Source organism: Colletotrichum scovillei, assembly GCF_011075155.1.
Source record: "Colletotrichum scovillei strain TJNH1 chromosome Unknown Contig00011, whole genome shotgun sequence".
In the NCBI taxonomy this organism is placed as follows: Eukaryota; Fungi; Ascomycota; class Sordariomycetes; order Glomerellales; family Glomerellaceae; genus Colletotrichum; species Colletotrichum scovillei.
The window spans coordinates 2,521,694-2,533,925 of NW_023336269.1; the positions used below are offsets into that span (position 1 = coordinate 2,521,694).

General features: G+C 51.7%; 3 protein-coding genes across 3 annotated transcripts; 2 read left to right on the top strand and 1 right to left on the bottom strand.

Moving 5' to 3' along the window:
- Positions 1-349: 349 nt before the first annotated feature.
- HER10_EVM0003705 (uncharacterized protein) lies at positions 350-5,121 on the top strand (the record flags this gene model as incomplete). The annotated part of the gene is made up of 6 exons (XM_035473370.1): positions 350-1,001; positions 1,064-1,667; positions 1,732-2,353; positions 2,410-3,905; positions 4,017-4,242; positions 5,025-5,121. The coding sequence occupies exons 1-6, from the start codon at positions 402-404 to the stop codon at positions 5,119-5,121; spliced, it is 3,645 nt and encodes a 1,214-aa protein (XP_035326722.1). The 5' UTR covers positions 350-401.
- A 1,272-nt stretch (positions 5,122-6,393) lies between these two features.
- On the top strand, positions 6,394-6,792 carry HER10_EVM0002258 (uncharacterized protein; the record flags this gene model as incomplete). The annotated part of the gene is made up of 1 exon (XM_035471978.1): positions 6,394-6,792. The coding sequence occupies one exon, from the start codon at positions 6,394-6,396 to the stop codon at positions 6,790-6,792; it is 399 nt and encodes a 132-aa protein (XP_035326601.1).
- Positions 6,793-7,391: 599 nt separating this feature from the next.
- Positions 7,392-12,213, bottom strand: HER10_EVM0009648 (BRO1-like domain-containing protein). The gene is made up of 4 exons (XM_035479130.1): positions 10,596-12,213; positions 10,089-10,518; positions 8,852-10,003; positions 7,392-8,798 (listed from the first exon to the last, which is right to left on the bottom strand). The coding sequence occupies exons 1-4, from the start codon at positions 10,871-10,873 to the stop codon at positions 7,674-7,676; spliced, it is 2,985 nt and encodes a 994-aa protein (XP_035327174.1). The 5' UTR covers positions 10,874-12,213; the 3' UTR covers positions 7,392-7,673.
- Between the last annotated feature and the right edge of the window lie 19 nt (positions 12,214-12,232).

The window sequence follows — 12,232 nt, forward strand, 5'->3', positions numbered from 1 at the left end:
GGCATAATACCTAGCCCGAACTTCAAAGGTTGCGGGGTTCTGTTGGACACCTCAACTTAAGGCCCAATCAGTGCAACCTATTCGAGTCCAACTGCAGATGCAGGCCTTGACCGTTGGGGCCTGAGCGGCTCGTTCGAACTTTTGATAGGGCCTTGAAGAGGACGTAGCCCGTCACACCTAGATATTCCATGAGCAACATACCTAGTAGATGCAACCCAGGCTGCATGAAAAATTAGAAACGGACAGCTGCAGGAACTTCGACTTGAGGGGGGAACGGAGTAAAGGGGTTAGTATCTGACCATGCATTCTTTTCGTCCTGTCGTTTTTCTATCAACACATCCTCCTTCTGAATTGCTTCTTTCCAAACTTGTGACTTGTAAAGAGGCATCCTTCACTGCGGTATGACCGACTCCCGCCAATCCGACGGCGGTTGCCTCTCTGCCTTATGCTCTTGCTTCAAGAGACGAGAGAAGCCGTGCCATGACGTTTCTGGGTCTTCTGCGACTGGCCTTGACGTCCTACCAGCGTCAAAACCGGCTGATGTTGGAAAGCCTGAGCCTACAGGCCCCAAGGTCGGACGTCATGATTCAGTACTAAGCGTCTCACGCGCGACATCATCTACTAGTAATGCGGATGACCCTTCACTCCTTCCTGCTTCCAACGTTCCGGGACCATCTGCAATGAACGGCTCTACTCCAGCCATTGATTTATGGCAGGAAGCATGCAAGAAGGTGGACGTGAAAACTCAGGCATGGATTGCCAGTCTTCCTCCACCGGACAATGCCCAGAATCCTGCAAGTGAGTTGGCGGAGTTCGTTCGAGCAAGCGAATTGAAACACAAGCAAGAGTCGTTGAAGATCAAATCCGGCGACCGGGAGATTCTGTGGAGGGATTATGCGAATAAAGTTATCCCTGTGGTGACTGCGATTGGAAATATTGCCATCAACTTTGCCCCTGCGCCCTCTAACGTCGTGTGGTCGGCTATCAAGGTGCTTCTGGCGGTATGTATTGCAGCAAAGCATGAATATACTCTTGCCAACACTATGATCTAATGATCTTTCAGGCCCACGTATCTGAGCGTGAGGATCTTGTGGCTATTATGGGATGCACCGACATAGTCCTCTGCCTCGTGAGGCGCGGTAGAGTGTACGAGAAGGTCTACATTGGGAACTCCATATCGCCTAGGCCGCCTTATCAGGAAGATTTGGTGACGAAGTTGGTTGAAGTATACGCAGAATGCTTGGAGTTTCTTGCTTTTGTCTACGAAGAAATGGAGCATGGCAATTTGCGCCGATTCTTCGACGCGCTCGTTGACCCCGGTTATGGCGAAAACCGGCTATCAGCAGTGAGAGCACTTGAGCAGGAACTGGAGCTTGCGACTCGTCCTTGTAAGGCTACAGCAGATGATGAGCACCGAAGATTGCTTGAGAGTCTTGAAGAACCAATCAAGCGTACCGACAAGAATGTCATGGATATTCTTCAGGTGCTTGATAAGCAAGAAAGAGACAAGGCTATGGAATACGTCAGTGTAATTCCAGTCGGATCTCATCATAACGAAAAGGTCGAAAAAAGAACCAAGGGCACATGCGAATGGTTGGTCAGCCATTCTAAATTCCTTGAATGGGAAGACTCTGATAGCACTCCGGTGTTCTGGTTGCGAGGCGATAGTAAGTATTCAGGCCCGAGGGCTGTTGTGTGTAGTAACCAACTGACCGCGGTTCTGTTCTGCAGTCGGTACGGGAAAATCGTTCCTATCTTCGAAAGTAATTGATCATTGTCGGATTCACGACAAACTCCAATTTCACAGTGGGCACAGCCTGGGTCTCGCCTTTTTCTACTGCAATAGCTCTGATCAGAGTCGGCAAAGCATTCATTCCATTCTCCGAAGCTACATCCGACAACTAGGCGAGGTGACCGGTCATCCTGAGAGCATTCATGAGACCTTATTCAACCTATACCAGAGGAAACAAATCCAAAGCGATATCACGCTCCAAGAATGCGAGACAGCGTTGGTAGAGATGATAAACAGTTACCCTCGAACTGTTCTTTTACTCGACGCCTTGGATGAGTGCAAGAAAGACACGAGACGGCAAGTCGTTCAGCTTTTCAAGCGTCTAGTGGAGAAAACCAATAGTTGTTTGAAAATATTCATCGCCAGCCGTCCCGAGCACGATATTAGTGACCATCTGAGGTCATTCCAAGAGCCAAGGGCAACGATCACAATCAACACTTCTGATAATCAGGGAGACATCGAGAAGTTTGTCAATACAGAGGTGGACAACTTCAGCGTAGATTGGAGCCTTGAAACTAAGCAGGTTGTTAAAAAGAAGCTTGTGGAGAAGAGCGCGGGAATGTGAGTTCTAGCTCATACGATATCCTCGGCTACTCAAGCTGACTGACACAAATTAGGTTCCGATGGACTTACCTGCAATGGGAGCAGCTCAAGGAGTTCGAGACCAATAGCAGTGTCATAGCCAGACTTGGGAAACTTCCCAAAACTCTGACTAAAGCCTACGACGAGATCTATGATAAACACGAACCTGAGAGCTTTGAGCGTTTCATGCTGCAGCGAGCGGTAAGATGGGTCATGTGCGCCCGCCAGCCGTTCAACAGTCGCAGATTGCTGCCAGCCATTCGAGTGGAAAGCGAACAGATGCATGGAGACGGTATGAAGGCTCTCGACAAGTCAGATCTCACCGAGAAAATGTTGGAGACTGTCTGCCGACATTTGATCGTGAGGGACCCAGACCTCAATGTCTGGAGGTTTGCCCATGCATCAGTCAGAGAATACTTTGAAGATAAGAAGGAAGAGCCATGGGTCAAAGACGCGCCAGCGGAGGTAGCAATTTTCTTGATCAACTGCTTGAGGGATTGCTGCGCAGCTTACCCCTCTATCTGGCCACCCTCAGATGTGGACCCCAACTCAGGAACGCTCCAGGATAGATCAGGCTCAAGATTAGCCCACTGGATGAGGAGGGGAGGATACGTGGACCTTGACCAGCCTTTAGATCCTCGGCATCCACTTCAACGGTACATTCACCTGAACTGGCTCACACACATCCACGACCTTCCAGAAAACGATGACAGAGTTGAAGACGTGGCCCTTGCTTTGAAACGATTCCTGGGTGAAGATCGCCCTCCGCATTCTTCCAGGGAGTATCAGGTATTTTGCAACCGCGTCATGGAACCTTGTCATCGGCACCACTACGAATTTACATGGAGTCGGAGCATGCCAAATACCAACTTCGCCTTTGGCGTTGTGGCAATGGGTCTTCATCGGCTCCTGCCTGAGTGGTGGCACAAAGGCCTCGACCTTCCCTCGTTAGTGAACGAGAGAGATATGAGCCTGCTGCAAATTGCCACCTATTTTGGCCACTACGACCTCTGTCAATTTCTAATCAGTCGGGGATGCGACATCAACGGGTTTGTTCGCGACGGAGCCGTTGGCCCCCCACTGTTGATATCAGTAGAACAGCGAAAGATTGATGTCATGAAGCTGCTGCTCAAGAACGGTGCAAACATGGACTTCTTCTCCAAACGCGCAACTCTGGCTTGTTGCGCAGCGGGAATCGGATCTGAGTACTGCACTATTCTGCTGAACGCAGGTCTGGACCCCAACATGAGGTGTAATCCCGATGATCCCGGTCCTCCGTGGTATTGCTATTACGGTTGTGCCCTGTCGATTGCTGCTGTTGATGACGATATCGACACCATGAAAGTCCTGATTGGCAAGGGAGCAAATGTCAATCCGGAGAACCTCAATGACAGCTATGGAAGCCCTCTGGCTACTGCCGTATCCCGTGGCCGTGTTGAAAGTGCTCGCTTTCTTCTGGAAAACGGTGCAAATGTCAACGACCAGTTCAGATACGGGGATTATGGCTGCCCTTTGATTGCTGCTATATGCGGTGGGGAGCCCGAATGTATTCGCCTTCTCCTAGAGCACAAAGCCGATGTCAACGCCACGCCGGAAGCTGGTAGCCATGTCAGTCCCTTGGCAGCTGCTTTATGAATGAGAGACGTTGAATGTGCTCGGTTACTGATTGAACACGGCGCTAATACCAATGCAGATTCGAGGGCTGGAACATGTGGTAGTCCATTGGTAGTTGCTATAACGAGGGGAGACGTGGACTGTAATCGGTTACTGATTGAACACGGCGCTGACGTTAATGCATATCTGGAGTTCGGAGAATATGGTAGTCCATTGGCAGTTGCGGTATCGACAAGAGACATTGGCTGTGTTCGGTTACTGATTGAACACGGCGCTGATGCTAAGGCAGATTTGAGGTTTGGAACATATGGTAGTCCATTGGCAGTTGCTGTAACGAGGGGAGACGTAGACTGTGCTCGGTTACTGATTGAACACGGCGCTGACGTTAATGCGTATCTGGAGTTCGGAGAATATGGTAGTATTCTGGCTGCTGTAATTCTCGGGGCTGGCTGGTCTTGGTCGCCTCTTGACATGATCAAGTTCCTTATCGAAGAAGCAAAGGCGGATTTAACTCAGCTGGACTTTGTACGGCCCAGGAGAAAGGAAGAGGAGATCCGGACAATAAGGAGAGAGCGACGCCAAAGTATCGACGGAGCAATGAGGCAAAGAATCAGATATCAGCAACGGCGACGCGATATGGGTGTGGCAGCGTATCTAATACAGGAGCGCCACGTGGAGAGGCAAGTATTGATCAACCTCGGTGTACTCCCAAGGGATTTGCCACCCGATACAGATACTACGGCCGACATGGAGTACGAAGAGTTGGATCAGCATGATTTAGATGCTGAGCGGGACCATTATGAAAGGCGCGCAGAGGGGAGATGACTGCTGGACGCACTCCATCGCACGCAAGACCGTGTCGAGTTGGTTTGTGGGCGGTATATTGAATCTCACTGGGATTTCAGGCGCTGCATTTACCAAGGCTTGGACTTAAAACATTTTCGTGATGAAAGTCTAGCGGGGGAAACCAAGTTAGGTTAGCTAGTAATGGAGGTCTTCGTCACAGTCGTATCTACAATGAACTCCCAATCAGTAGATTCAACTCTGTACTCTTCAACGGGACTTTGCCTGTTGATAGGAAGGTAGACCTGAGAGATCTGTGTTATAAGATACCAGTGAGTATGAGTAAGTAGATACGTGAGGGCATGACTATGATAAGAAGCACTTGAGGCAGGAAGAGTTGGAGCAGAGAGCACAGCCGTAGCATTCGTATCACGCATTTTATATAGATGATACCACTGTGTAAAACCTCTATTTCTTCAAATGAATTATCGCGAACTGCAGGCTACGGTCAGGGTCGGGCTGGAAAAGCCTCGCAATATTTCAACTCAGGACTCAATCACAGTTCCTCGGACATTATGAGACTTTGCTCAAGTGGCCTCTGGACCGGCTGTGCCCGTTTCCAGAAACTTACATGCGGTCTGGCCTGGTGTTAGTCATAATGGAAATTGGAATCGAGTCTGCTGACCATTGATACCAAGATCCAGTTCCAGGCTCTTTTGTAGTCTAGCGCCAAGACTTCGTTGAAGAACAACGACCAGCGGCGAGCAACCAACAACCAACGACCAACCCTTTACACGAGAGGTCCCAATTGGACCGCATATAAGGTTGTGGATTATATCAACCGATTCTCGTAGCCATCGGTCCTTTTGAGGGTCTCAACAGGGTCACCAGCCCCCATGCAACCCAGATCTGGAAACCACTCGGAGCAACCCAGACTCTCTTCGTGGTCTTAGTATATGCTCGCTTTTCCCAGGATCATTAGCTGCCTAACCATATCCAAGTCATGAGTTCGTGGATAAACATGTTCACACAGGAACAGGTGAAACACGGTCAATTTCTAGGTAGGCAAGGGTGAATATCATCACAAGTCATCTTAGGTATGCAAGCTCTCTAAGTTGTATGTCCTGGTCTCCATCTATGTGAACGCAATACGAGTCAAGAAATATTGCAGATTCAGTTTGGGTTACCGTACCCGTGAGTCCAGTTTGACTTCACCTTTTGATGGTGAATGAGTGATCATACCCTTGCACAGTTCGTAGACTTATACGGACTACGCTTGCAACCACTTCAAGGGTTATCTCCCAGAAAATAAGCTTCTTTGGGCAGGTGAACATCTTATTTGGGTGGGGTCGTGTGAGGCAACGGTTCAATATCCTACAACTGGTTAGATCGATGCAATCCAATTCTCATGTGTCAGAGGCTCAAGAGGACTCACCAGATGCATAAGTAGCAGCAACTGCACCGGTTTCCAACAAATCAGTAAGGTAGACATCTATAGCTTGAATCCACAACCTCTTCTTTTAGCTACCTCTCACCACTCAACGTGTTATCTACCACCCTCTCACTCACACCAAGTTCCTGCCCCAAAAGTCAGCCAAAATCCTCACCCAACTCAGTTCGTCATGTTCCCTCGCCTCTCCAAAACCGACAGCACCAAACCTCTCCTCAACACCGACCCCACAACCGAATCCCAGCCCAACCCCAGCCCCAAAAAATCTCTCTACCGCAGATTCCAAGACTCCAAAAGAGGAGAAATCTCAGACGCCGACGTCCTAAAGTACACGGGCATGAGCAAAGACGCTTTAAACGGGTGGGCGGCCGATCGTCCCGGCGTGGGCGGGAACAGGGCGGCGGGGAGCATCACGGCCGGCAGCCCGTCGGGTCTGGGTGGTATGATGGCCGAGACCGGGTACGGCGGCTGGGGTACGGACGCGAATGGGACGCCGAAGTTTCCGCCTGCGATAAAGTCTGAGAATCGAGAGTCCGACGACGAAGCGGCTGGGGTTGTGGCTACGAAGTAAACAAGAGCGATATATTATGGGATAGATATGAAAGCTTGTAGTAGGAAAGGGCCATCAGACTTTAACTTCGCAGTCTCCTACCGCCTCTCAAGCAATCCACCACTATCAAGACCTCTTCTAGACGTATAGAAGAGTTGCTGAATCACCACTCTGCCCATCCACCCATCGCGAGCCACATCACCTCACTCGCAGGAAGGCACCTCACCGACCGCACCTTCCCCTGAACACACAACAATCCCATATATACCCCCTCAAATCCATTCCCGTCACCAGCCAGCAGGCGCCCCCTCGGGGGTCAGGTCAAAACTGGCTGGTTGGCGGAGTGGTTGAAGTCCACGAACAGCCTAATCGGTGAAGGCTCAGAGGTCCCGCGTTCGAGTCCCAGCATGAGCACCAGAGATGTAGTCCCCATTCGCCACCGGGGGGTGAACTCTTTTGTTTTTGGCATTTCTAGTGATTGATGCTAATCGAGAGTTTAACCCAAAGCGTGGGCTGGGCGTATACCATTCCAGGAGCTTGAGGCGATGGGATCATACCTCAGACTACCTTATCTGCGTAGTCCTTCACATGAATAAACGGGATAGTCTTTATGCAATCGTGGTTGGTTGTTTGGTCTATGTATAAGCCGCTCACCACTGTCATTCGGCTTTTCCCCTCTCAAGATGTCTTGCTAGTCTGTTGTGCCTACTGGCAAGCCTCATCACGCCCTAGGCCTATTCGAACCATTGATTTTGTGGTACCATCCTGCCTGCAACCAACACTCACTCGCCTTAGATGTTAAGCAGCTACCTAACTCTCAGTTGCGTGCTTCACGCAAAAGCTACCACCACTTGAAGTGTTATCAACGTCTCTAAGTTTCGACTCGTCATTCCCAGCCACTCTTATTTCCAGTTGTTCAATCCCGCCCAAGGATCACTGTTCTGTTGAGGTTGAGCTGACCTTGGGTGCGCACTAGAAGGGTAGGCACTTTGTGGGTTTTGCTGCGGATAGTTTTGTTGTTGCTGCTGCTGCTGTTGGTAATCTTGCTGGCCGTAGAAAGTCTGCTGAGGGCCCAATGGTGGAGGACCAGGAGGCGGAGGCGGCGGAACGAACCCGGCAGGCATTTGTTGCTGTTGTTGCTGTGGGTTAGGGAAACTGCCGTACTGCTGGTTCTGATTGAATGAGGTCTGCGTTGGCGGGGGCGAAGCCGGGCCTCGCAAGACAGTTGGGCCGAAAGTGGACTGGTGGGGAGGCGGTGATGTTGGGCCGGGAGTGCGGCCGTACTGACTCGGATTGTATGCTGGCTGGCCGTATGTATTCGCCGGCTGAGGCGTGTAAGACTGCGAGGTGGGAGGGGCGGCGAAGCTCGGGTACTGCTGCTGGTTCGGAGGCGGAGACTGAGGGACTTGGTATTGACCCGAAAAGTTGGTCTGGGGGTATCGCGGAGTCGAGTTGTTGGCGAAGTTCAAAGGCGACGGCGTTGGCCGGTTCGAGGCAGGCTTGGGTGACGGCGCAGGAGGCTCCATGGACATACGCTCCATCAAACCCCTCAGACGCTCGCGCTCCAGCTCAGCATGTGCGTCTTTACGGGTTGATCGCTCCTGCTCAATGCTGTTGAGAAGCTGAGCCCCCTCAGACCGCCTGTTGTTGACGAACGTATCGACGTTCTTCTCAAGGCTTTGTACGGTCTCCTTCATCTCGGCATACCAAGTCTTGGCACCTTGAAGACCAGCCTCTAGATCGAGGAACTCCTGATACGCCCGCTTGTACTTGTTCATGACCGATGTCCTTTGGCGTTGCACTGTCTCGTACTTGCTCTGCTCCGAACGGACCCGCTTGTCCTGCAGCAGTGTGTTGAAGCTGGTTGTCAAGTCCTTCATCAAGGCGGACTGCTTGTGATTTGCCTGTAGCAATCTGTTCTGGTATGGCCGGAACTTTTCCAACTCTGACTGGAAGAGTTGGTTCTCGTAATTGGTTATTGACTTTTTGTTCAAAATCAGAATTTCCGAGATGTCGTCGTTGTGAACCTACGGATATTAGTGCATTGTTCGGCTTTCTGCAAGGACTTCAAGGGACAAACCTTTTCCTTGAGGTCTTTCAACACTTGGTTGCGTTCTCTTTTGATCAGGTTCAACTTCTTCATAATCTCTTCCACTTTGTGAATTTGGTCAACGACACTCGGGCCCCCTTCGTCAAAGTCGACATCCAGCAGGTTTGGCTCGTTGCCCAAAGGACTCGTAACATTGCTCGATTTTCCGCGCACCTTGCTGACGGCATGTTGAAACAGGGACTCGATACTTCCGTGGGAGGCTGCCGCCCTCATCTCCTCGAATTCGACTTCATTTTGCCGTAATTTTGCCGCCAATTGATTGTCGCTTCTCGCTGCCTCTTCCAACGCTTCTCGGTAGTTCCTGATATCGCTTCGCAGAGTTGATGTTAATCTCGAACTCGGTTGCTGGGTCCATTCGTTTTCGTATTTGGATCGCATCTTCTCGCACACACTTTCTTCCATATCCAGTTGTTTCGTGTTCTTATCCAGTGTGTTCACAATGATATCCTTGTCGGATCTCAAGATATCGAAAATGGCGGCGGGATCTTCATGCCCCGCAACATCCTCACACCAAGTCCTGAACTCTTCATCCGGCATGATTTCTTGATCGAAACCACCTTTCAGAACCTGCAAAGCGCCGGGAAGTCTCAAGTAGTCCAGACTTGCTGCCATTTCACTGTTCGCCGTGTCCACTCGTTCCGTCTCAGCTCTGATCAACTTGGCCTTTTCCTCATCGTAAAGACTGGCCGATTCCGTCACAGCCAGGGGCACAATCTTGGAGAAAAGGTCGGGTCCGGTAATGCGCTGGATATCTTGGCCGGCATAGAGCTCGCTGACAGGGATTGGTTTTGACGCAGGAAGCTTCGGGACGGGTGCAAGGCTGGCCTCCGCGGGTACGGTTTGATGGTAGATGAAATCGTTATCCTTGCTGAATTCTTTGAGTTTGTCCTGGACGGTCGACAGATGCCGTTTACTAAACTCGACCAAAAGCCCACCAGTCTCGGCGCCGAGGTTCGAGCTCGGGGGTACTGAGCTTGGGAAATTGGCGGCGATGCGGCTTGCCTCCTTGCCCTGGGTTTCTGCAGCTTGAAGTCTCGCGACAGCAGTTCCATGCTGACCAGCTTCGTCATCGGCGAGGGCCTGGTAGTATTGCGACATGGAGCTCAGGAGATTGAATTTGACCTACGTCTGTTAGCAAAGCCACAGCATATGGCTGCGAACCACCCCTGATAGAAGTGATGGAAGTCATTGTGCCAGAAATCCTTACCTGAACCATGAGAAGCCAGACTTTCTCGAAGATGGCTCTGTTAAAATTGTCCTGGACACCTTCAACAGCCTGCCCGTACAAGTACGCTGCTTGGCTGGAGAGCTTGGCCAGCAAGGCCACCTTCTTCTGATCCGCCACTTGTTTCTCTAGGAAAACCTCTTGAGCCTGTGCCAACATGATTGAAATGAGAGTCTTGACAGTTTCGCGGCTAAGGTCGGACGAAGGTGCGTGGAGAAAGTTCTCGTTGATGTAAGTGAACATGCCGGCGGAGGCTTGGAAGGAGTGGTACGCGGCCTTGAGGCCTGACTCCTCGGATCTTGTTTGGTGGGCAGCGTGACATGATAGGACGGCGGAGATGTTGAATATTATGGAAGCCTTTTCGAAGGCGAGCGAATATTGGGCCGTCGATTTATGTGTAAAGGCATCGAACCTGCAAAGCACTAGGGGTCAGTATGGTCTAACGGCGCTTTGGGCCGCGAAACGCAGCAGGGGCAGCGGAAGAGGTACCAGGTGAAGGAGATCTTGATGTGTTGCTCATCGACAGGAAAGCGCAAGTCGAGAAGCTCGAGCTGGCCGTAGTATCTGTAGAGCATATCGCGACCTGAGGTGCTGTCCTTGCCGGCGCCCCTCACGTCCTGTCGCAGACGATTGAGGGTGGCGCACTCCTCGGCATAGCGTTCAGGATCATCGCCGTATGTATCTCTGATGTAGTCCTTCAGCGGGGTAACCCAGTCGATTTCGTTTGTGGCCTTGAGAGGCGAGGAGATCATGGGCGACTGCGTCATTTTGAAAGAGGGCGACGAGGCCAGCTCCGGAGACGAGGTTTCGGCCCGGGGGAATCGCGGGGATGTCGCGGGGGGACAGTGAATCGCAGTCGGAGGGGTGGTTTGCTGTGATGGGCAGCCTCGTTCAAATGTCTTGATGATTGGGTGGCATACGGGGCCTCTTCAGAGGTGGCCTTGGGAAGAAAAAGCGACGGGCTGGAGGTGGACGGATGCAGCTCTCCGGTCAGGTCGCTGGGCAGGTTGCTGGTTGCTGTCTGTCTTGCCGTGGCGGGCGGAGTGCGGGGTGGGGGCGGGCAGCGACGATTGAAGGAGCCCAGAATGGTGGCAGCTCAGTCGGGGGCAGTCGAGAGTCAGTGCACCCAAGCTCAATCGTGAGTACGTACTTCCTCTGTCAACCTAAGGTACCTTAATCGGTAGTAAGTCAGGCCAGGTCAGGTACCCGACGAGAGTAGGTAGTGTATGCACCTTACGTGTGCTCGGTTGCTGGTGGACGGAGAGGAGACCCGGTTTGTGGTGCCGCTGACTGCTGGTTGATGGGGAAGGATGCCCGCCGTGGTCGGGTAGTTGCTCTCGGCGACGCTGATGGCGCTGGCTGTGGTCGAGTGGGTTGCTGGTCTGCGGCCGGCCTTAAGTTTTGGTGCCTGTTCAAGATGAGATGCAGATTGACTGAAGGACGTTGGTGTGGTAGTACGGAAGCTGGCAACAAATTGTCCTGCAAAGGCGGCAACAATATCGTTGTTTCCCTCTTTCTTTTTTCTTTCTCTCTGGCTATTGCTTGTAAAGGAATGTACCAGACTCGTGTTCCTGTGAGGTCATAATGCTGGGGGACCTGGCGAGATGAGGGACTGTCGGTAATTTAGACAGAGGGCCTAAGGAGGAGCTTCTTGGGAACGGCGGGGCAGCTTTCGTCTTGTCCGAGATGGCTCGGCGTCGTCAGGCGTCTCGTTTTCGTCTTCAAACACCTAAACACCCCAGGTTGCGCCTCTGGCGGTGGCGGTTCCGGACTGTTGGGGATATATGCTTGGTTGACGAAGCGCCCAGGCCTCGGAGATTGGAGACAAGTAAAAGTCTGCGCCGTCTTTATTCGTCGCCGTACTCTTGTTGCACTGCTCGGCTTAGCCTCGTGTGAGTGGTGTTGACGTTGGCGCATAACGTGTACCTCACGAATACTGGGTGAAGATGCGTTGGGCTGTCTTACGTAGCCGCCAGGCAGTGAGAATTGTCCACCACGAGCCGGGGATGTTCCTGGCTTTTTGGCGGGGGCCTAGACGAGGGTCCGAACCTGTCCGTCGCACTTGACTCACAAGTGAACTGTGAAGATTCCAGCTACCTCTTTCGTGACTTTTCTTTAGGCAACTC